The sequence below is a fragment of the Zootoca vivipara genome, chromosome 15 (assembly GCF_965207765.1).
Source record: "Zootoca vivipara chromosome 15, rZooViv2.hap1.1, whole genome shotgun sequence".
Lineage (NCBI taxonomy): Eukaryota > Metazoa > Chordata > Lepidosauria > Squamata > Lacertidae > Zootoca > Zootoca vivipara.
In genome coordinates, this window is record NC_142598.1 from 11,055,937 (window position 1) to 11,079,748 (window position 23,812).

A 23,812-nucleotide genomic window follows, 5' to 3' on the forward strand; every position below is an offset into this window, starting at 1 on the left:
GATCTCAGCTTTTGCTTTAATTGTTTCAGCAACTGAGGTTTGAACTGTAAAATACATCCCTGTTTGCTTGCATTACTGTGGAAAAAGAACTTGTGTGTATTCACCGCTACATCCCTGTCCTTGGATTATTTAATGGTCTCAGCATACATGAGTACCTGTTTTTCTGTGTCATAGATCAGACATAAATTAGAGGGGTAGGGAACAGCATGAGCAAGCTGCTTTTGTGGGCTGTGAGGGCAGGCATGTTCAGCTTAAACATTTCTGGCAGCCTTAACTTCAAAGTGTATAATTCCCTACCTTTTCTAGAAAGTACAAACTTTTCCACATTAAGAAACCTGCGTTCTGCATATGAGTTGAGGGCTATGTATACTTCGCTCTCATATATGTACAGTTGATTTCAGAATGTTAAGCTCAGAAGAAACAAAGGAAAGAGGGAGAATTCTGTCTGTTAAACAATTATGTTCTAGCAATGGATATATATTTTGATCCTTGGGAGAGCATATTCCTAAATGGTCTCAGGTCTCAGCACATTCTATGAAAGGCAAAAGCTCACACCGCAGCAGAGTCAACACCCATTTAAATTGTCAGGGAGGAAAGGGCCTGTTGCCAGCCTCTGAGAGTCATTCCTGGATCTGGAGGAGGAAATTATAGGTTGCTTGTCTGTAGTAATATGGTGCTGTGGTTGAGTTTCCTTGTCCTTAACAGCCTCGGAGTGCAAGACAAACATCCAAGAGATTTTAAATCAGCTCTCAGTTTCTATGTAGTGGAGCTGTTACATCTTGTGTTCTGAAAATTAGATACTTTTAAAAGTGTCACTCTCTTTCCTCAAATTTCCAGGGAAGGCCAATGGGTTGCATGATCCCCTGTCATTGATAAACAAGAACTTTTGTTTGGGGCAAGGGAACCTGCCATACAGGTATCATGAGGAGGAGGAAGTACTTTTGGCCAATCTTGCCAAAACTGCGCTGGCTGCCAACAGAGCTAGCCCAAAATATGTTGCTGGCTGAGACAAAGCTTTAAATTGCGGTTCGAGGACCCGCCCCCTGCGAGAAATGAAGACACAGTGACACATGGAATTTGAGTTAATGGGTAAAATAAGGCCACAACTTTATTGGTTAGAGCAAGTGAGAGGTATTGGCTTAGACATTGGACACCCTAGCAAGCATGACTCCACCCCGCTCCGTGGGGGGTCATATAAGGTTAACACCCCGAGGGAGGAGCCTGTTGATGCAGATACAAATGAAAGCTTCCCCTGCTGTCACCGGGGGTCGTGCCATGGCCCTAGCCCCCAGCAGGGCATCGGACGGGATCCATGACCGCCAGATCCCTTAAGGGGATACCCCTATGAGAGGAGGGTTGGATGATGGCCACAAGCAGTCCTCAAACACACCAGACAACTCCACATTCCAATGCCTACTGCCAAATACCGAAAGCAGTTGTGACAAATTGCTACGAGGTAGGCGAAAAAACCAAGAGGCCGGTGCCAATTGGATAAAAAACTCCTACCAGGCCCCTTGGGCAACCAAAGGCGACCAACCGAAGTCCATAGCAAGGTCAAAGCAAACACACTAAGGGAAGATGAAGACCTAAAGGGAGGGTGGGCGGGAGATCCGTTGGGGAGCAGCAGCAGAAGGGGGATTCGGATGCTGCCGTGCTGTTTTAAGGCAGGTAACCCCGCCCATGGACTGGCCCTATTGGCCAGCCAGAGGCCTGAGCGTGGCAGCAGGTATAGGTGAAGCAGGGGGCCGAACACGCCCCCCGGCTTGGCGCGTAGAGCGGGTCCCGCCTGCAAAGTCTCCCCACCCTGGAGAGATCTCCTCTCTCTCTCTCTCTCCCCACCCACCCACCCACCCCAGGTCAAAGTATGTCATACCCAAGGCTGGTTAAGGTATTTTGGCACTTGAGGCAGAAGATGTCCAAGTGCTTCTGTTCCTTTCTGGTAATAAAATTGCCTCCCTCTGCCTGGAGGTGTGGGCTCCCCTTGACATTTGTGGCTCAAAGACATAGCCTCAATGTACCTAATAGTATGGCCGACCCTGGTTGTAGACCTGGCAGCTAGTGGAGCCTCACATATTCTAGTTAAAGGGGGCCCTATAAGTCACCTAGACCAAACAGGCAATGGCATCAACTGAGGAGAGTCACCCCCAGGCAAGCACAATTTGAGGGAGGATGCCTGCTAAGTAACCAACTCTTACAGTCAGGGGTGCCAACTTGAATAATTTTTTGGGGGGGGCGAGCCCCACATAATCGATCACATGATGCACACACACTATTTGAATGGCAATGACCATCAAAACTTTTGGGGGCCAGCACCCTCAAATATGTTATGGGTGGGGCTGAAGACCCCTCTGCCCCTAGGAGTTGCCTCCTATGCTTACAGTGTGGTTAAAAGAAGGGGGTTGCTTTCTGAAAGGCTGTTTGGAAAAGAAGAAGAAAAAGCTCCCTTCAGCTAAGTGAGCGGAAAATCCCAAACAAAATCCCAAACAAGAGTTATACTGAAGCTTTTGGAAACGTCAGGGACCTCTGTGTCCCCTTGCAAAGTCTACTAAGTCGAGGTCCTAAGTTATGGCATGTCGTCTGGCGCCCCAGTTTTGGAGGTTCAGTTTCCCCAAGGCCATGCTGGGGCTTTCTCTGACGCAGAAGCCGATCCTTCAGTGACCTGCATACAGCCTTGAGTATTGCGTATATTTCTTGTTCTCACTGTAAAAAAACCAAACGTGTTAATGGAGGACAATCTGACTCGGCTACGAGTGATCGCCAAAGAAGAAGGTATTGATTGTCTAATAAGTCCTGGCGTGGAGAAGGGGAGCTTAAACCTCGCTGGCTCAGCAGCAACCAACAAAGGCCCTCTCCCTCCAACACTTCCTCTCCCGTAGCCATTTCCCCGTGAGGAAGCGGGTTTTTAAGTGCACCGCACAGCGGCCACGCAAGACAAACGGATCCGCTTCTTCTGTCGCCGCGCCCGCCCCGCCGGGACCGCTAAGCGCAGGAAGGCGGCAGCGCCGAGGCAGGAAAGGGGCGGAGGGCCGTCGGGTGGGCCTGACTTCGCCTCACAGCCCAGGCAACCCTGCCTCTCCCCGCCTCCTCGCAGTCCCCCGGCGGCGCCTGCAGCAGCAGCAGCAGCGCTCTCCGTCCCGCCGGCGGATTTCGGCAGCGATGGACGGCGAGCCGAGCGGCAAGGAGCCCGACGACGCCGACCAAGCTTACGGTAAAGAAGGATGCGCGCGGAGGGAATCCCTCGGCCCGAAGGCAGGGCCGGGGCTCACACTGACCGGGGACCTTCCTTCCTCCCTCCTCTCCCGGCCGCTAGCCGCTGCGACAATGGCGCCCGCCCCCTGTGAGGGGCTTTGCCGGTGGTGGCTCTGCCCGGCTAGGGCGTCGGCCCAAGGCGGGGTGGTGGCTCCTCAGACCCCGGGCTCGAGCAGCCGCCAGCTTCTCCCCTCGGCGCTGCTTCCAGCAAATAGGCAGGTGCCCGCTACCTGAAATCCAGGGCAGGTGGATGGGTCGTTGCCCCTCTCCCAGGTAACAGGTGTGGCCGGACGAGGGAGGGAAGGGCGGCTGCTGGTTTCTTCTTCTTTTGGGGGTGGGGTGGGGCGGGGGAGAGAAGATATATTGCTTTGTTTGTAGCGTCCCTCTATAGCACTGCTTCTCAACCTTTTTTTTTTTTGGCTATGCCCCACCTAAGCTTCTCTAAAAACCTGATCCCACCCCTGTGACATATACCGGTAGCTAATTCTTATTATTCCAAAAGCAAAGTCCTGTTCACGTGGATGAAGCCTAAAAGGCCATTCACTGTTAATAACTCATTCTCGAATTGCCCCCCTTAAGAATCAAATTCCCCCCACTGTGTGCCCCACATTGGGAACCAGGGGTCCATAGGTAGCAACCTGTTTTGGACTTGAGGTGCCATGTTCCTGGGGCAGGATAGGAAGCGGGGGTACCAACTTGAAATTATATTTATGCTTTTCAGGTTTATACATTTCGCTTATTTTACAATCATTTTAACATTTCAAAACTTGACTTCCTTGAATAAACTATGGGGTGGGGACCCAGGTAAGCCCCGCCCTGCATAATCAAACACAAGATGTGGCACACACAGACCATTTGAATGGCAATGCCCATCAACTTTTCGGGGGGAACAGTCCCCTCAAATGTTTTACTGGGGGTGGCAAAGGGACCTCAGCCCCTAGGAGTTGACTCCAATGGTGGGGGGCTTTCTCATCTCCCCGTGACCACCAGCTCCCTCCCGATGCGAGGTGGGTCGACTGTTGTTCGGGTGTTCATCATCCTAGCTTCTGATTCTCCATTGACCCAGGAATGTCTGCTGGTCTCCCTGGCTAATCCTGTGACCCATTAGAAGATGAGCAAATTGATTATGGCATGAGTTTATGGACTGCAACTTATGCCACAATCCATCCAGTGCGCCAAGTCTTTGTTGCCTTTCCTGCAACAGACTAAGGGGGCTGCCCTCTGGCCAAAGATGTGTGGGAACCTCTATATAAACAGGAAGCAGACAGAAGCTGTGAAAACAGCAGTGCTTGTGGGTGAAGAAGCTGTCTTAACAGGCAGGGTTTTTTTTTTCAAACGCTGGGGGAGGAGGGCATCTATCCCTGCCCACCAGCTTGAAGGAGTTCTCCTCTGATTTAAACTACTGCAAAGCAGTGGTTCTCCAAGGGTGTTGCAGGAGAGGATGGCAAGTGTGATGGGGAAGATTCTAGAGAAATCAAAGAAACATTTAAACATTTCTGAGTAGTGTGGATGTACAACCAGAAACAGTATCCACGCCTCTCTTCGATAGAATTGGCTATTCCTCTACAGTTCTTCATCGCATATTGTTGTGAACAGGGATTTTCAACTCTGATGAATATGAAAGATCAGAAAAGAGAAAGGCTTTTTTGTGGTGATGAGGACATGAGGGTTTGTCTCAAATTGGACCTCACAGAAATGAGATTACCTGGCAAAAGCAAGCTTGCACCTCTCATTGAGTTTGTATACATACATACTTAAGGTGCATGTGTAAGAGGTTCGTTTAATCATTACATTTTGGGAAGGATTTATGTTCTTATGTAGCTGCATTGTTTTATACTCCCCGGATGTCCCATGATCATATTATAAAGCAGTTGTGTTTGATGTTATAAAATATAAATCAAGCACTGCTAGGAGTTGTTTCTTTGTTTTGCAATGTATTTCTTATCAAGAAAAAGTTCAGTGTGGCACTAGAAAATTTTTATTCTGAAAGTGTGGCCCAGGGGAAAGAAGTTTGAGAACCTCTGAACTAGAGCAGCAGGCAGCTCTCTTTTATCTAGGCTCCATCAAAAAGGCCTTTTCTAAACTAACCATTTGATGGGACATTTGATGACAAACTTAGTTGGTCTCTAAGGTGCTACTGGAAGGATTTTTTCATTTGATGGGGATGAAGGAAGTGATAGAAGAGCGTGAGGCTGAATTGGTTGATTGTAAGCTACTACTTTAGGGACCCAGGTGGCGCTGTGGGTTAAACCAATGAGCTTAGGGCTTGCTGATCAGAAGGTCAGCGGTTCGAATCCCTGTAACTGGGTGAGCTCCCGTTGCTCGGTCCCAGCTCCTGCCAACCTAGCAGTTCGAAAGCACGTCAAAATGCAAGTAGATAAATACAGCGGGAAGGTAAACGGTGTTTCCGTGTGCTGCTCTGGTTCGCCATAAGTGGCTTTGTCATGCTGGCCACATGACCTCGAACCTATACGCCGGCTCCCTCGGCCAATAATGCGAGATGAGCGCGCAACCCCAGTGTCGGTCACGACTGGACCTAATGGTCAGGGGTCCCTTTACCTTTACCTTTAAGCTACTACATTACCAGGAGGGCCTGTGCCCAAATATGGTACATGAGGGGGCAGCCTGCCCCTTCCACCAGTACCAACCAGAAAGGAAAGGGGTTTGTTGTGGCCGCAGAAAGCACGGCACTTTGGAAGGCTGGCCCAATTCCCCTTGCTCAACTTTTCTAATTCTCCACTAAAGGCCCCCAGTACAGTATTGGCACTTGCTAGCAAGTGATGCCCTGACTCTAGTTGCTGCTCTCAGAGAAATGTGGGCAGTGGGAGTTCCCCTTTCCTTGAAGGAAGTGTTGCTGTGCTTACATCATGTGCTGAAGATGTCGACGTGACCGGTGGGGTGCCGGGCAGGCTCCTTTAAGGCCTTCCGCCACTGTTCCAGTGAGCTGCTTTCCCTCTGAATTGGGCTTTGCTCTGGGTTTCTCTCTCACACACACTGCCTTTCTTCCACCCACATCCGCCCTAAAACCATTCTTGCTTCTAATCACTCTGTCCTCACTCATGACTTCACTTTCGTTTTCTTAAGACAAAAGCTTGGGCAGTGACTAGATCATGCATCACCAGCTGAGGAGCACAAGCTGCGACAGCCATGCAGTGTTAGAAACTCAGATATAGTAATAATAATAATAATAATAATTTATTTATACCCTGCCCATCTGGCTGAGTCTCCCCAGCCACTCTGGGCGGCTCCCAAATGAATATTAAAACAACACAGCATTAAATATTAAAAGCTTCCCTAAACAGGGCTGCCTTCAGATGTCTTTTAAAATTAAGATAGCTGCTTATTTCCTTGACATCTGATGGAAGGGCAGGTGCTGCTACCGAGAAGGCCCTCTGTCTGGTTCCCTGTAGCCTCACTTCTCGCAATGAGGGAAGCTCCAGAAGGCCCTCGGTGCTGGATCTCAGTGTCCGGGCTGAATGGTGGGGGTGGAGACTCTCCTTCAGGTATACAGGACCGAGGCCGTTTAGGGCTTTGAAGGTCAACACTAACACTTTGAATTGTGCTCGGAAACGTACTGGGAGCCAGTGTAGATCTCTCAGGACTGGTGTTATGTGTTCCCGGCAGCCGCTCCCAGTCACCAGTCTAGCTGCCGCATTCTGGATTAGTTGCATATATAAAGCTAGGCACCAAATGACTCCTTAAAACCAAGCTTACAGTTGCAAAAACAGAACTTTTAGGGAAGCTTTTAATATTTGATTTAATACAATATTTTGTTGGAAGCTGCCCAGAGTGGTTGAGGAAACCCAGCCAGATGGGTTTTAAGCCTAGCAGGTAGCGACTGGTAGAGGAATCTATGTCAGCCAGCCATTGGGATTGAAGGGAGGGAGAGGTCTCTAGCGGGCTATAGCAGAGAGAAGAGGGAATCTTCTAGAGGGGTCTAGTGAGTTCCGCATCACTAAACTGAGCCGCCCGCCGCAAAACTGAGCCGCCCGCTATTAGTTTACCTTCTTATTTACATTTAGAAGACATCGAGGCTGCCTAAATGGATATAAGAAACTGGTTCCAAAAGGGTAAGTTAAGTAATTTCTGTAGAAAATTAAATTTTAAAGGGTAAAGACCTGGCTCAGAAGTACAGTACAATAGGAGAGGACAGACTGACTGGGTTGTGTTTGATGAGCGTCCATTGGAAATTCTTCAAGGAAAATCAGGACTGGATTGAAACTTGTTTTCAACAAGTTTTCTTCAAACCCAAGAAAAATGATATTAGTATAAGACAGGGTCCCCAAACTACGGCCCCCGGGCCGGATGCGGCCCAATTGGCCTCCCAATCCGGCCCGCGACGACCCCCGCCGCCCGCTGCCGCTGCCTGCTCTTACGGCGCGCAGCGCGGCGCCGATCTTAAAAATCAGCAAAAAATCGCCGAAAATCCTTTGTGCGCATGCGTATGGGCCTCTCCCGACCCAGAAGAGGTCATTTCCGATGCACTTCCGGGTCAGGGGAGGCCCATACGCATGCGCACAAGCGATTTTCGGCGATTTTTCCCCGACCGTGCGCGTGTGCGCATGCGCACGGGCGCGCACTCCCCCGCCCTCCGGCCCGCTGCGCGCGCACTCCCCTGCCCTCCAGCCCGCCGCGCGGTAAGTCTGGGGACCCCTGGTATAAGACATGTAACTAGAATAAAAATTTTAAAAAATTCCAAGCAAATAATTGTAATAGCTACTGTAATAAAGCACTGCTATAATTATATATAATTTTCTTAAAATTTTGGTTTCATTCGCCTTTTTCCGTGCTGAAATGTCACAACCTGAACGACCATGGCTCGCCCCCCCCCCTAGTTTTGATCCTGGGTACGCCCCTGATTTTAACTCCTCCCCTTACTGTTTTCCCAATCAAAGCCATCCTCCCAGAGTTGCTGTTCATTATCTTTTCTCTCAAGATAAGCTAACAGAAAGTTCTGAGTAGTTGGGGGGGATTTTTATGAGGGAAATGGGTCCAATTTAGTCTGCTCCCCGCTCTGCACCCCATTGATTGCTTTTCAGCTCTGAAAAATAATCTAGGTGGTCTAGTTGCAGGTCTCTGACATACAACTACAAGAATTACACCCTCTGCTTCCCTTTCCTTCCACCTTCAGGGAGACTACAGAGCATTCTCCCTGTGATTTGGCACAAGGAGTGTGCCAAGAAGACCTGGAGTAGTTGTTAGAACCAGCAAAGGCCTCCATCAAGCAATTGGTGGCTCTTTTGATCCTGGCTGAGCAGCCGATAAAAGATAAAAGCCTTAAAAGCTGTCTAGAAGCACATTTGCTCCTTTTAATTAGCTAAGCCATTTTCCATTTAGTTCCTCGTCTGTTTTGTCAGCCTCATGACAAGTGTGTGGGACGGCTCTTCTCCCTCCCTCCCATAAAAACTGAGGAAGCTGCCGCCTCCAGATGGGTTGGAGAGTTTGGGACTGTTGAAAGCAGCTGAAACTTTGACATTTGCACATGTGAAATTTGCATTCTGTTTGCAAGCAGCAAAATAGAAATTTGCAGTGTGTTTATGTGCACCTGGTACCTACTGGGTTTTCCTGAAAGCGTTTTATTTTACACTTGTATCATTTGTGACTGGTTGAAGTTGCTCTCGTGGTGCATGTTTCTCCTCAGCACAAGGACTTTTTAAAAAAGAGAGCTTTCATGTCACAGAGCAACACTCACTTGTGCCATATAGACAACAAGCTGCATTGTCTGTAGCCACAGAATCTGCATGCAGTTGGGCCAAAAAGACACCCTGTGTGTCACTGTTGGGCTGCTGCTGATTCCCAACAAAGCAGGGCTGGGAAAGCGGGTAGAGCTTTGAGGCAGAGCATTGGCGAGCAAGAATGGAGGAGCTCAATATTTCCCCTGACTCATACTTTCCCAATTGAAACTGATACCCGCCCCCAAGCTGTGTTTCTTTGTTGAGACACCATTACTGGATGTATCCCCTCCCAGTACGTTTCCGAGCACAATTCAAAGTGTTGGTGCTGACCTTTAAAACCCTAAACAGCCTAGGTCCAGTATACGTGAAGGAGCGTCTCCACCTCCATCGCTCTGCCCGGACACTGAGTTCCAGCGCCGAGGGCCTTCTGGCGGTCACCTCGCTGCGAGAAGCCAAGTTACAGGGAACCAGGCAGAGGGCCTTCTCGATAGTGGCGCCCTCCCACCAGATGTCAAAAAGAAAAATAACTACCAGACCTTTAGAGGACATCTGAAGGCAGCCCTGTTAAGGAAGCTTTTAATCTTTTAGAAATTAGTGTAGTGGAGGAGAGACATGGCTTCCTCTGCCATGGGCCTTCTTGTTTGTACCTCCCTGCTTTGTAGGGATGCGTTCTGGGTTCTACCATCACATTTAGCTTGCCCCTCCATCCTTCCTTGCCTCCAGCTACCATGGCTGCTAATGCCTCTTGGAGTGGTCCTTGATTTTCTCCTCTACTCACCTAATGCCTTCTCCTTCCCTTTGTTGGGCGACTTGACCCACATGGGGAGAACATGCAGTGCCAAGGGGGTGGCAAGGCAGGATTCTGGGCTGAGTCTGAGTGCCCATTTTGAAATTTCCAGAAGGACTATAACTCAGACAGATAAAATAATCTTGGCATACAAGACCCTAGAGTCAAACACTGGATTCTCCAGCCTTGTTGAAGTTCCCATTGGAGCAGGGTAGAGAGGACCAAGGGAGATGGAACCATCCAAGTGGACTCCGGTGGGAGGGCCTAAGCCAGGCTTCCTCAGCCCTCCAGATGTTTTGAGACTACAATTCCCATCATCCCTAACCACTGGTCCTGCTAGCTAGGGATCGTGGAAGTTGTAGGCCAAAAACATATGGAGGGCTGAGGTTGTGGAAGCCTGGCCTAAGCAGAGATTTTGGGAAACAGAGGTGGATTTAGGCGAGCACAGCTGGTTCGCCCAGACAAAGCCAAGAGGGTGCTGCAGGGGGCGCTGCAACAATGATGTAGGACAGGAGCTGAAAGGCAGGGTGTGTGTGTTGAATTTTGGTGAAGGACAGCAAGGGCTAACCTGGTGAAGCTGATTTAAAAGGAGTTACCATGCTGCAGCAACAGGATGTCCAAACCCAGGAAGGCAGATATGGCCCATCAGATATCCTGGCTCAGGACAATGAGGACATGAGGCAGGAAATAGCGCCTACTCTTCCCATGGTACCAACCTCTGGTTTCCTCAGATGCTCTCTTCATAGGTTCCTCCCCCGAGTTTGCCAATTCCCGGCATTGTTGCTTCACGTCCGGTATTTTTTTCTCACTATTGGATACCAGTGGTGTGTGAGAGTCATGGGCTGGCTCATAGCTGCATGGCCAAATGCAGGTGGTTCTTCTGCGGCAGCTTTCTGTCTTTCCTCACACTATTCTACAATTGATGGCTGTGGACACACTCAGTTTCCAGGAGCCTTGGCAATTCCCTGGGCTTGATGGGAGTTGGAGTCCATTGACTTATGGAGGGCCACATCCATGCCCTAGCCGCTTTCTGGCTTTGCTTATCCTATCTGCTGACCAGTCCTACAAATCATGCCTTAAGACAAGAACATGATATGTCTCTGACAGTTTAAGACAGGGATTCCCAACCTTCTTTTTAAAAAATAAATAAATCTTTTAGCAGCAGCTAAAAAAGCCAATGCAGTTCTGGGCTGCATCAATAGGAGTATAGCATCTAGATCAAGGGAAGTAATAGTACCACTGTATTCTACTCTGGTCAGACCTCACCTGGAGTACTGTGTCCAGTTCTGGGCACCACAGTTCAAGAAGGATACTGACAAGCTGGAACGTGTCCACAAGAGGGCAACCAAAATGGTCAAAGGCCTGGAAACGATGCCTTATGAGGAACGGCTTAGGGAGCTGGGTATGTTTAGCCTGGAGAAGAGAAGGTTAAGGGGTGATATGATAGCCATGTTCAAATATATAAAAGGATGTCATATAAAGGAGGGAGAAAGGTTGTTTTCTGCTGCTCCAGAGAAGCGGACACGGAGCAATGGATTCAAACTACAAGAAAGAAGATTCCACCTAAACATTAGGAAGAACTTCCTGACAGTAAGAGCTGTTCGGCAGTGGAATTTGCTGCCAAGGAGTGTGGTGGAGTCTCCTTCTTTGGAGGTCTTTAAGCAGAGGCTTGACAGGCATATGTCAAGAATGCTTTGATGGTGTTTCCTGCTTGGCAGGGGGTTGGACTGGATGGCCCTTGTGGTCTCTTCCAACTCTATGATTCTATGGTGCTGCATGTAGAACTCTAATAAACTTGTGGGCATCAGAAATACCTATGTTGCAGAAGAAAAGCAGGTGATGCTCAGACAAAACATATAAACACAGACTGAAATAAGACTCCAACAGCCCCCCCCAACTAAACAACAGGTAAAAAGGTAAAGGTAAAGTTGCGGCACTCATCTCACTTTCAGGCTGAGGGAGCCGGTGCTTGTCCACAGACAGCTTTCAAGGTCATGTGGCCAGCAGGACTAAACCGCTTCTGGTGCGATGGGACATCGTGACGAGTGCCAGAGCACACGGAAACAGCGTTTATCTTCCTGCCACAGCGGTACCTATTTATCTGCTTGCACTGCATCTGCTTTTGAACTGCTAGGCTGGCAGAAGCTGGGACAGAGCAACGGGAGCTCACTCTGTTGCATGGATTTGAACCACCAACCTTCTGATTAGCACAGCGCCACCTGCTCCCCCACAACAACCCCCCCCCACAAGAGTGCCAAAACCTCATTTTTAAAGAATAATAACATTGGGAGGAGACTGGGTTATGGGTGGTTTGAATTTCCCATGTTATCCATCGCTGCCTCAATGGGGACTCTTGGTTTAAGGACTTCTTGTGCCACTATCTCAGAATGGCTTGATAAGGGTTTGTATCTTAAGTGTGTGAAACCAGCAAGGAACAGTGGTTCTAAAAACAAATTGAGCCTTGTGGGTAATTCAGTCAGGCCCCATCTAAGCACATAAAAAGATCCCATATGTATCAGTTCGAAGGCCTAAGTGGTGCAGCATCATGCTCTTACAGAAATGCAAGCAGAACCTGAGCACATCCTCCTCATTCCCAGAAACTGCTATTTAGAGATACACTGCCACCTTCTGCATGAGCTTAGTTAACAGCAAATGATTGTGTTTGCTTGATGCTGTGCATGGGTTACATCAGTTACAGATATGGCTTAGCTGTGAGGTAGGTGATTGTCCCTGGGTAATCCTCTGCCTCTTGGCCACAGTTCTCCAATTTGTACAGCGGGACTGATAAAGGTAAAGGGACCCCTGGCCATTAGGTCCAGTCGTGACCGACTCTGGGGTTGCGCGCTCATCTCGCATTATTGGCCGAGGGAGCCGGCGTATAGCTTCCAGGTCATGTGGCCAGCATGACAAAGCCGCTTCTGGCAAACCAGAGCAGCACATGGAAACGCCGTTTACCTTCCCGCTGTAGCGGTTCCTATTTATCTACTTGCATTTTGACGTGCTTTCGAACCGCTAGGTTGGCAGGAGCTGGGACCGAGCAATGGGAGCTCACCCCGTCGCAGGGATTCGAACCGCCGACCTTCTGATCAGCAAGCCCTAGGCTCAGTGGTTTAACCCACAGCGCCACCTGGGTCCCTAGGTAAAGGTAAAATCCTCCTCATCATCATCAGTGGGACTGATAGTGACTTGTCTAACTGGGTAAATGAGAGAAGTCCATGAAGCACTTTGTATGGCAAAAAAGCACTACAGAAATGGCCAATAATAATTACAATTAAATGCGTATGATCATTTAGTGCCACAGAGTGTCGATGCTGGCAGATAAGTTACTTGCTTTTATATACCTTGGGAATCTTGGGAAGACTTTTTCTCAGGCGGAGGGTGGGGGAAAGAGGGGGAAAGTATAGAACAAGATTTGTGAAGTCCCAATCAAGTAGTTTCACGATCTGATCCAGAGCTGCAGCTAGAGGAAGACCCCATCTTCTTTGTTGGGATCATAGGTGCAATGGGCCACCTTGGGAGTTTCAGCGCATGTTCTGCTTTGTTGATGTTCAAGCAATCTACATAAATGACACCTAACAAGTAGCGTTTCACAAACAATAAAAGATGCATGAATCTGTTGACTTCATGGATGTTGCTATCAGCCGCAACACAAGTCAATTGACTTCCTGGGTAGTCTAGGGTGGGGGAGATGGGCAACCAACTGTTCCTCCTAAAAATAGATAGTGGGGTTGAGGCTCTTGTTGTTGTGGCTCTTTGAGGAAGTGCTTCTGCCACACCTGCTCCAGTAAAGGAGATGTCAGCAGGAGTGTAGAGATGCAAACATATATGTTCTCATTCCCAAAAGATAGGCATCAAAAGATAGACAGAGGATATCAACTAAAGCCCTGGCTTGCTCTTGGGCCTTTAACAGCAAAAATCAACAGAAGAAGCTATTCAAAGTGGTGAATATAAGCATTAGCAGGAGATAATGTCTGCAGTCCAAGCTGTTGTTAATACACATACCGGTAGTTTGATATAAAGTGGTAGTTTGATATAAAGTGGTAGTTTGATATAAAGTTATCTGAAGAAGTGTGCATGCACACGAAAGCTCATACCAAAATAAAAACTTAGTTGGTCTTTAAGGTGCTCCTGAAGGAATTTTTTTATTTTGTTTCGACTCAGACCAACACGGCTACCTACCTGTAACTTTAAAATGGGACTGTTATTCCAGGTTTGGCTGAGTTTTATTGTTGTTTTGTTTTTGTGCTGGTTTCACAGGGCTCACTGCTGATTGCTGGACCAGAGCAAATGTCAATTGGGTTTTCTGCAGATTGACGGTTGATGGGTCAAGCTTGATGGGAAAACCCTCTTGGACATGTGACTAGAAAGCGCAGGGCAAACGGAAGTGCGGATGAACCCATAAGCTTGCAAAGTAGATAGTGTGATATTTTATATTGGGAGATGGATATTGCAAATGTTTTTTATCTTGTACAGTGGTACCTCTACTTACGAATTTAATGCGTTCCGAATGCACATTCATAAGTCGAAAAAATTTGTAAGTAGAATCCCATAGGACTGCATTGGGAGAAAAAATTGTAAGTTGAAGCAACCCTATCTAAAAATTAGTAAGTAGAAAATATCCTATCTAAACCGCATCCAAGATGGCGGACGGAGCTCCATTCGTAAGTAGAAACATTCGTAAGTAGAGTTATTCGTAAGTAGAGGTACCACTGTATCTTGATTTGTATTTTATACATGTTTTGAATTGCTTTGTGGGGCCAAAAAGGCAGATTTGAATCTGTAAATCCTTTAAAATATTCAGATGTGAACTGTAGCCCAAAAAAATCATATGGGGAAGTCTCATAGCTTAGTGCTTGGCCTGATGGCTCTCTGAGGGGAAAGGCTGTGGCTCAGTGGTAGAGCTTATGCTCTGCATGCAAAAGGTGTCAGGATCAATCCTTGATGTCTCCAGGTGGGACAGGAACATACTTTTGCCTGAAACCCTGGAGAGCCTCTGTCAGTCTGTTGGATAATAATGAGTAATCCAGCGCCCTCCAGATGTTTTGGGCTACAGTTCCTATTGGCTTGGAGCCAGTAGGACCAAATGTCAGGGATAATGCTAAGGAAAAAAAGGCAACAGATTAGGAACGGTCAGAAAAAGACTGAGAAAATGTATCCAAAGGCTCATCTGTAAGTGACTATGAAACAAGATGAATGGAAACTGGGAGCAGTTCCCAGCAATGTTTGCTTTGGGATGGTGGGTGCTTCCTATGAAGCTGAGCCCTCTGGGTCCTCTGACAATAGAACTTTTTCATAGCAGAATAACTTCCTTTTTCAGTGGCTGAAAATTGTGCTGCAGATTGACCCGTCCTGACTCTTCTTTCCTGCACTTGGTATTTGCATTAAGAAGAAGGAGGCACATTGCAGCTGCAGTTGGTTGTTCAAGCTAAACGGGAAACCCTTCTTTTTAAGGATTGGGGGAAGTTGTCTAGTTTGGGTGGGTACCACAAGGTTCCACCTGGCTGTCCTCTCTTAAGATTCCTGCCTGCCCACTTAGGTTAGAGAGCAGGGCTTTACTTGTTTTCTGGGCACGAAGTAAAAGCACTTTCGAAAGATTTCTGTGCCTTAGAATCTTCTCCCCCAAGTGGACCTGCAAAGTCACTTCCTTGCTTGTGTTTAATGTCATGGGAAAGCCTTTGGTTTACTATAGCTTTTCCTTTTTATTGGAAACTCAGAATCTTAGAAGTTCCTCCTGCTCTTTTGTATTAATAGAATCCTTCAACATTGGTAGTTCTAGCTGTTTTAATGGTGTTACTGTTTATGTAAGTCTCTTTCTGTGTTTCATTTTACATAAAAGTGACTCATTTTATTTATTTGTTTACTTCCTTACTTGCAGCATTTATACCCTGCCCTTAAGCCAGAAAGGTGTGGTTTGGGGGGACGGAAGGACAGTCAAATAAGACAGTCCCTCCCCTCAGGCTCACAATCCCGAAAGACATGACACATGAGGAGAAAGGAATAGCAGGGAGGAAGCAAGTCCAAGCGACAGTTCTTAAAGTTACAGACAAGGTTCAGGTTGCCTAGCCCTTGATCAAGAGCAGCCCCTCCCCAAAGCACTCGCCCAGCCCCAAAATCAGAATCGGGAGCAGAGCTGCCGACAGCATCTGGGTCAGAAGGGCTGGGCAGCTCCTGCCATACAGTTCTACTCATGTTTCATAAATAAATGATCAGCTAACACATTCCCAGCACGGTAGCATATTCCATCCCATCATTGCAGCTGACTTCTGTGGGCTGCTTTGATTGCTGCCCCAGGAACCAAGGCCTCCTAAGATGGATGTTTCCTTGCTGCTTTCATACCTGAGGCACAGGTTATCTAAAATTAGGTCAGGCGCTTCACCCTTGCCTTCAGAAACATGCAGATATACTTTCTCAGTCTGTTCCTAGAATAATGGGCCGGTGGTCTCCCTCGCCAGGAGCGTACCCAGGATCAAAACTAGGGGGGGGGCAAGCCATGGTAAAGTCATCTGGAAGGGAGGAGGGGGAGGGGGATGGGGATTAGCACTCCTGCCGCTGCCCAAGGTGCTCCGCGATCCTTCCTGGGGGGGGGGCGGCCTTAGGGGAGCCTCCGCTGCCGCCTTATTCACGGCTCCTCCTTGGATCTCTCTCGGAGGGGGCAGGGCAGGCGCGACATGCGCAAAGATGGCGCTGGCTGGACGGGGGGCCTCCGGCTTGCCTCCCCTTTGTGTGCCATTTCCTTGGCACACAAGTGGCACTTGGTGAAGAAGGTGCGCCATGGGAGCGGAGCGGGGTCCTCCTTTCTTCAAGCTTTCTGGAGCGGAGGTGAAGGACGAGCGGGGGTGGTTAGAGACCCTCTCCCTCCCTCCTTGCTGGCGTCTACGAAGAGGCTTGGTGGGGAAAGTTGGAGCGAGGTGCAGCATTTAAATTTTTTTTGCTTCGGGGGGGCAGCTGCCCCCCCTGCCCCAATGCTGGGTATGCCCATGTCCCTCGCAACTGTGAGACAGCCCAGGGGGTTTTGCCTGCTGGCATCCCACCTCCCCTTTGCCCAGCCAATCAGGTTTCAGATATAAGACTGTGCTTTCTAAGCAGTGGTGATGCAAACTGTGATAAGTACTGCGGGAGGCAGTGGAAGACAGGAGTGCCTGGCATGCTCTGGTCCATGGGGTCACAAAGAGTCGGACACGACTAAACAACAACAACAAAATGTAGAGAGGAAGGGGATTCAGATTCCCTTCCTCCACTAGAGGAGAAACTTCTAGCCCCCCCCCCATGCTGTCAGCTGTAGTGTAGGTTGCATCATGAACTTCCAAGGCATTCTTACCACCCCCACCCCCGCTGCTGCCATTGTTCATGCAGTAAGAGAGAGGGTGGGCTCAAACTATCCCAGGAAGCATGGGATGTGTGGCCATTTCATTTTTATCCCCAAAGCCCACATCAGCCCCTCGTGTAGTACATGACTCTCGCCTTGACATACAGTTTGAGGATAACACCTATTCACAGGGGCGTGGAGACATTGAGACCTTGTGGGACGTGGGTGTCGCTGTGGTCTAAACCACCGAGCCTCTTGGCCTTGCCAGTGATTGGCGGTTTGCTCTGTCCCAGCTCCTGGCAACAAACGCCAGCTCCCTTGGCCTGAAAGCGAGATGAGCGCCGCACCCCATAGTCACCTTTGACTGAACTTAACCATCCAGGGGTCCTTTACCTTTACACACACACACACACAGAGACAGAGAGACAGAGCTACAGTTCTGGGAGTGCTTGGTGCAACTTTCACTTCTACCAGAAACCCAGTGGATGGCTTGAAGCAAGCTGTTATCTCCCAGTTGCCAGTCCCCACTATCTGCAAAAAAAGAATACTGGTAGCAATGCTGGCCTTTACACAGTGTGGTTGTAAGGGTTACACAAAATGTGCGAGAAGCGTTTACCGTGCTCAGAAGTTGCGTACATAACAAATGCGGGAGAATATTATTAGGTGCAGGGCGGGAAAGTGTTTCAGATTCCTGGGTGATGTTTTCAGGTGTCAGTGCAAATTTCTAAATGTCTGAGCATGCTGAGTTCATTGGATTTCTCCAGGCCTAATTGTTGGTTTTGGTTAATTTCATGAAAAGGCATCCTAGCACTGTTCATCTGGTGTGTTTATGGTAGTTTTACAACTTAAGCTAATGACATCTCCAACTCTAGTAGTGCTTTACAATTTAGTAAAGGTAAAGGGACCCCTGACCATTAGGTCCAGTCGTGACCAACTCTGGGGTTGCACGCTCATCTCGCATTATTGGCCGAGGGAGCCGGCATATAGCTTCCAGGTCATGTGGCCAGCATGACAAAGCCGCTTCTGGCAAACCAGAGCAGCACATGGAAATGCCGTTTACCTTCCCGCTGTAGCGGTTCCTATTTATCTACTTGCATTTTGACGTGCTTTCGAACTGCTAGGTTGGCAGGAGCTGGGACCAAGCAACGGGAGCTCACCCCGTCACAGGGATTCGAACCGCTGACCTTCTGATCAGCAAGCTCTAGGCTCTGTGGTTTAACCCACAGCGCCACCTGGGTCCCTGCTTTACAATTTAAGGAGCAGCAAATCCTGGAAACTGCCCTAAGAACATAATAAGAACCTTGCTGGATCAAGCCAGCTGCCCATCTCCTCCAGCAATCAGTGGCTAGCCAGATGCCCAGGAGAAGCCCACAAGCGGGATCCAAGCACTACAGTGGTTTCTAGCAAGTGGTATATGCATAGCTGCCAAGTTTTCCCTTTTCTCACGAGGAAGCCTATTCAGCATAAGGGGAAATCCCTTAAAAAAAGGGATAACTTGGCAGCTATGGGTATATGCAGTGTGGATAGTAAAGGATGGAAGAGAGAGTGGCTGGAAACATAGACCTGCCCATTGCTGGCAGCCCACATTGGGCTTCTTCCTTCGTCTTGCTGCATGGCTCCAACCCATGGGTTGCAGTCCACACACAGATGTACAGCAGCGTTTCTCAAACTTGGTCCTCCAGCTGTTGCCGGGCTACAACTCCCATCATCCCTGACTACTGGTCCTGCTAGCTAGGGGTGATGGGAGTTGTAGTCCGGCAACAGCTGGAGACCCAAGTTTGAGAAATAATGCACTGATGTGCACACACCCTTAGGGGACGCGGGTGGCGCTGTGGTCTAAACCACTGAGCCTAGGGCTTGCCGATCAGAAGGTTGGCGGTTCAAATCCCCGCGACGGAGTGAGCTCCCGTTGCTCTGTCCCAGTTCTTGCCAACCTAGCAGTTCGAAAACACGCCAAAAAGTGCAAGTAGATAAATAGGTCCCGCTCCAGCAGGAAGGTAAACGGCATTTCCATGCACTGCTCTGGTTCGCCAGAAGCGGCTTAGTCATGCTAGCCACATGACTTGGAAAAACTGTCTGTGGACAAACACCGCTCCCTTGGCCTGTAAAGCGAGAGTCATCCCCAGAGTCATCTGCGACTGGACTTAACTGTCAGGGGTCCTTTGCCTTTACCTTTTTACACATTGCAACTGTGATGAACTCAAGGTACCTGCTCAGGGCCATACTAGTGCATCCTGGCCCCCTGGTTAGGTAGAAGCTGTAGATGGATGAGTGGTGGATGTGGGAACCAGGCTGGGGCAAAGTGTCTGTGTGTGTAGCTTGGAAGTGAAAAGAGAGAGACAGAAGGGAAGATCAGGTGCCCAACAGAGGGAGCCTTGCATTCTTTAGACTGCTAGCCTGACATAATTATTTGTTCCAGATTGCTCAAGGCAATTACCGTACTTGTTTGAGAAAGTTTAGCTACTCCAAGGCCACACAGTGAGCTTGGTGGCTGGAAAGATATTTAAGCCCAGTGCCGCTGCCCCCACTGCAATTTCAATCCCACCTTGTCGGAATTGGCTTTCTTTTTCTTGTCTTGAACTTAAGGCGTTCTTTCTGAGCTGCTCCGTGAATAGGAAGCAACCCTGTTGGTTATGGAGAAGCGAGTCGCACGTGCAACGCCTCCCTTGTGCAAAAAGGCTTTGATCCAGAGAGGGTCTGCCGGAGGCAGCTTCCCCCCGCTCGGCTGCTTCTGCTGCTTTTTTGTAACAGGTCCTGGATTGGGGGTGGGTGGAAAGGCGCCTCCGAATACTTTATTTGCAAATAAAGAAACCTCGGTCGAGCCGGCTCTTTCCGAGGCAAGGGCGTGCCGCCTTTTTATTTTTTCTTTCTTTCCTCCAAATGTATTTTACAGGTTTGGCCAGTTCGGCCCCCGAGGCGCCTCATTGGGTGGTTGTTCAGCAGCTGACTGGGGAAGGAGGGAGGGGAGAGAGAGAGTGAGAAGGAGTGAGAAGGAGAGAAAGAAGGAAAGCAAGCCAGCGAGCAGGAGGGGAACTCGGCTGGGATGGCGAGGGAAGAGGAGAGTTACTATGGCAAAAATGGTAAGGCCGCCAGGCTGCCACCCCCACCCCTGAGCCCAGATAGGAGGGAGGGAGTGCGGGCAGCAGGTGGCCATGCGCAGCCCCGCTAAGGGGGCTTCGGCGTCCAGTCGTCCACCATCGGGAAGCTGCAAACCCTCGAGGCGGGGCTTGGCCTTGGGACACAAGACAGCTCGGCCTGGGCGGCGTCTTCCCGAGGTGCCCCAAAAGCTGCGCCAGATGCTGTTTGTGCAACCCGGGTTGTTGTAGCGAGCACCGCCGTCCCTCCCGTCTAAGACCGGCCACCGAGCAAGTTCAAATTCTGGGCAGAAAGAAGCTGCTGGCGCCAAACGCGTCGCTTCAATCATTGGGGCAGGGGGGAGGGGAGCTAGTTCAGCTGCCGAGTAAATAATAATCATAATAGTAATTAATAATAGCAGTGGGTGTGGGGAGGGCGTGAAGGGAAGGGAGAGCCCCTTCGTCTCCTCCTGGGCTGAGGACGCCCCCAATGCGCCTCCAGGCAATTTTAAGTCCTTGCTGATGCAGTTTCTTTCTGTGCCTCGGGAGTGGAGGTTAGGAAACGGGCTTTCTAAAAATACTACTACCGCTGATCCATGGGTCATCCCGGCCGTGGGTGCGCGCCTCTTACGGCGGGACGCACCACCGGGCGCTCAGTTCCGCGTAACCTTAAACCGGATTGCTATCCCCAGCGGGGCTGCGAAGCTGCTCTGGAACGCAGACGCCTTCTGGAAGTTCGGGGGAGCGCAGGAGCCGGGGAGGAATGTCGGCGAGCGGCCGCCTGCCTTGCCCAAAACATGCGCCCTGTCTAAGCAGAGAAACTTGCGAGTTCCGGAAAGAATGTTTCCAAAACTACGCGCCGCTGTTATCTCTCTATGCGCACCCCCAGCAGAAGGGATGTGTAGGGGGCAGCCAGAGGTTAGCTATGGGGAAGGGAACCAGGATGTCCCTGCAAGGCTAAGGAACTACAAACTGCCATGTACTGTATGTATACATATGTGTATACACACAAACACACACAGTCAACAGGCCCCTTTGCTTATCCCAACTCCCTCCTCTGCCTGTCGGCTGGTGTACTCCTGGCTAATAATAATACTGTAAATGTAAAGGTAAAGGGGCCCCTGACCATCAGGTCCAGTCGTGTCCGACTCTGGGGTTGCGGCGCTCATCTCACTCTATAGGCTGAGGGAGCCAGCGTTTGTCCGCAGACAGCTTCCGGGTCATGTGGCCAGCATGACAAAGCTGCTTCTGGCGAACCAGAGCAGCGCACGGAAACACCATTTACCTTCCCGCCGGAGCGGTCCCTATTTATCTACTTGCACTTTGATGTGCTTTCGAACTGTTAGGTGGGCAGGAGCTGGGACCGAGCAACAGGAGCTCCCCCCATTGCAGGGATTCGAACCGCCGACCTTCTGATCAGCAAGCCCTAGACTCTGTGGTTTAACCCACAGTGCCACCTGGGTCCCTAATAATACTGTAATACAGTATTATTCCTGTAGGGAATAATACTGTATTTACAGTGTGGGGAGGGAATTCAGCCCTTAAATGGCAACCATTTTTAGATTGGCCCCTGGAACAAAGTATCCTGAGAGTAGCAATAAAGTCTCCTCCTTCACATGTACTCTGGGGCCCATGGAGAAACTTGGAGAAACAGTGACAGTGGAGGTGTCATTGTTTGTTTGTTTGTTGTTTACTTTTATATACAGATGAAACTCGGAAAATTAGAATATTGTCGAAAAGTGCATTTATTTCAGTAATACAACTTTTTATTTTTTTATTTTTCTTTTAATTTTTACAAATGCTTTCTTTTGGAAATTCCACAGTAATAAAACAAATAGTTACAATAATACAAAAATAAACATCGCTATTACATTTCATTAATGACATTCCATTTATAATTGACCCACCTAACGACAAATAATTACAATTACAACAAATAAAGGCTTGACATATCTTGCTTTGCATGTCATGCATCTATCTCATATATTGGTTTCACCTTTTAAGTTGCATTCCTGTGAAATAAATGCACTTTCCAACGATATTCTAATTTTCCGAGTTTCACCTGTATATATAAAACACCTTTTCTCCCAAGGAGATAATTGGGACTGCGGCAATCAATTAATTGGAACATTTTAAACAACTTTTAAAAGTGCCTCAGATTAACTGAGGAGCAGGTTTAAATATATATCTGTGCTTATAAAATTGGCAGATGACTTGTGCGTATCTTGAAGGAGGCAGGTTCTGCCTTTTCTCACACACAGTAGAAATCCCTCTTCTGATACCTCTATGGCAAATGCATGCCTCATCTGAAAACAAAGTGTTCTGCTTCAGAAATATTGAAGGGCGTTTCTTCCCCAACACTGAACCATTTTCTTGAGCATCTGTCCCCCAAGATAAAGCACAGTCTTTAAGCCTGGCCAATGGTGTTAGATGTCAATCAGAATATCCTCCTGCCCACCCCAAATGTCTAATAAAATATTTTGTACCCTCTTCTCCACAACATAGATGAGGATGTTGTGCTTTATCTTCACCTCATCGTACCCCAGGGGTCAGCAAACCTTTTCTGCAGGGGGCCAGTCCACTGTCCCTCAGACCTTGTGGGGGGCTAGACTATATTTTGGAAAAAAATATGAACGAATTCCTATGCCCCACAAATAACCCAGAGATGCATTTTAAATAAAAAGACACATTCTACTCATGTAAAAACATGCTGATTCCTGGACTGTCCGCGGGCCGGATTTAGAAGGCGATTGGGCTGCATCTGGCCCCCGGGCCTTAGTTTGGGGACCCCTGTCTTACCCCCAAAACCTTAGTATAAGGTTATTTTCAGCGGCATTACTTCCATACTAGTCCTTTTGCTGAATTGACATAATTCATTTGCTCATCCGGATGACGTTGTTGCAAGTGAATATAATTCATTTTAACTCTTGGTTTGAATTGTGTTTTGATTTCTTCTTTTTTAAATCCCATTTTGAACTTTGCTTTAATTTTTGCCAAACGTTTTTCTGCGTACGAGGAGGCGGTAAATAAATAAAATAATAAAATAAATATTGGCCAGGGAGACTTCAAGTAAGACTTCCAGGACTTCTTTTACTACATTATGGCTACTATGTGGGTGCAAAGATGCTGAAGTGGAAGTGGCTTTTTCTTCTGGACATACTTCGGAACTCGAGTCTATTTGATTACTCTTGGCAATTATCCCACCAGAAGTTAAATGCGTAGATCACTCATCAGTCCCCAACCCGCCTTTCCTAACAGGGAGAATTGGCTATCTTCCAGTCTTCCCTTCACTGGCTGAGAGTGCTGCTAGTCCATGATTTCTTTGTGGCTCATGCTAAGATCAACCACAGGCTAATTTTGAGCCACACTTTTATTCTGTATGAAACCTTGAATCTGGGTGGAGGGAATGACTAGTGGCTGTAGTTCTCATTGATGTGCCCAACTTCCTTTCTGCAAACTCCCCAAAACTCCCCTGAAATAGGATGGCTGTTTTGGAATGCAAAGCTGAAGTGGAGAACTGTGTGTCCCTTTCTACCTCTCCCTGAAACCTCTGTTTTCTTGGAGACCTGCGGAAAAGGGAGTTTTCCACCCAGGACAGGAGGAGGTGTATATGCAAAGCCACATATAATGGGAACCGAACCAAGAATTTCCTCAGGGTTGGAGAGGATGCTTTTGCTGGAACTGCCTTGGCAGTGAATACTCTGGCAAAAAGAAACAAGAG

At 48.6% G+C, this 23,812-nt stretch overlaps 1 protein-coding gene across 4 annotated transcripts in view; it reads left to right on the top strand.

Annotated features, from left to right (window-relative positions):
* The first annotated feature begins 2,699 nt into the window (after positions 1-2,699).
* Positions 2,700-23,812, top strand: part of SLC44A2 (solute carrier family 44 member 2 (CTL2 blood group)) — a 66,975-nt gene continuing 45,862 nt past the window's right edge. For 2 of the 4 annotated variants that reach the window (XM_060268812.2, XM_060268810.2), the window contains exon 1: positions 2,700-3,208. In XM_060268812.2, coding sequence (XP_060124795.1) covers positions 3,157-3,208 — 52 coding nt within the window. In that variant the 5' untranslated portion in view covers positions 2,700-3,156. Of the gene's footprint in view, positions 3,209-19,910; positions 20,098-23,812 lie in introns of those variants that run through there. The other 2 variants (XM_088658623.1, XM_060268811.2) reach the window with 2 other exon arrangements.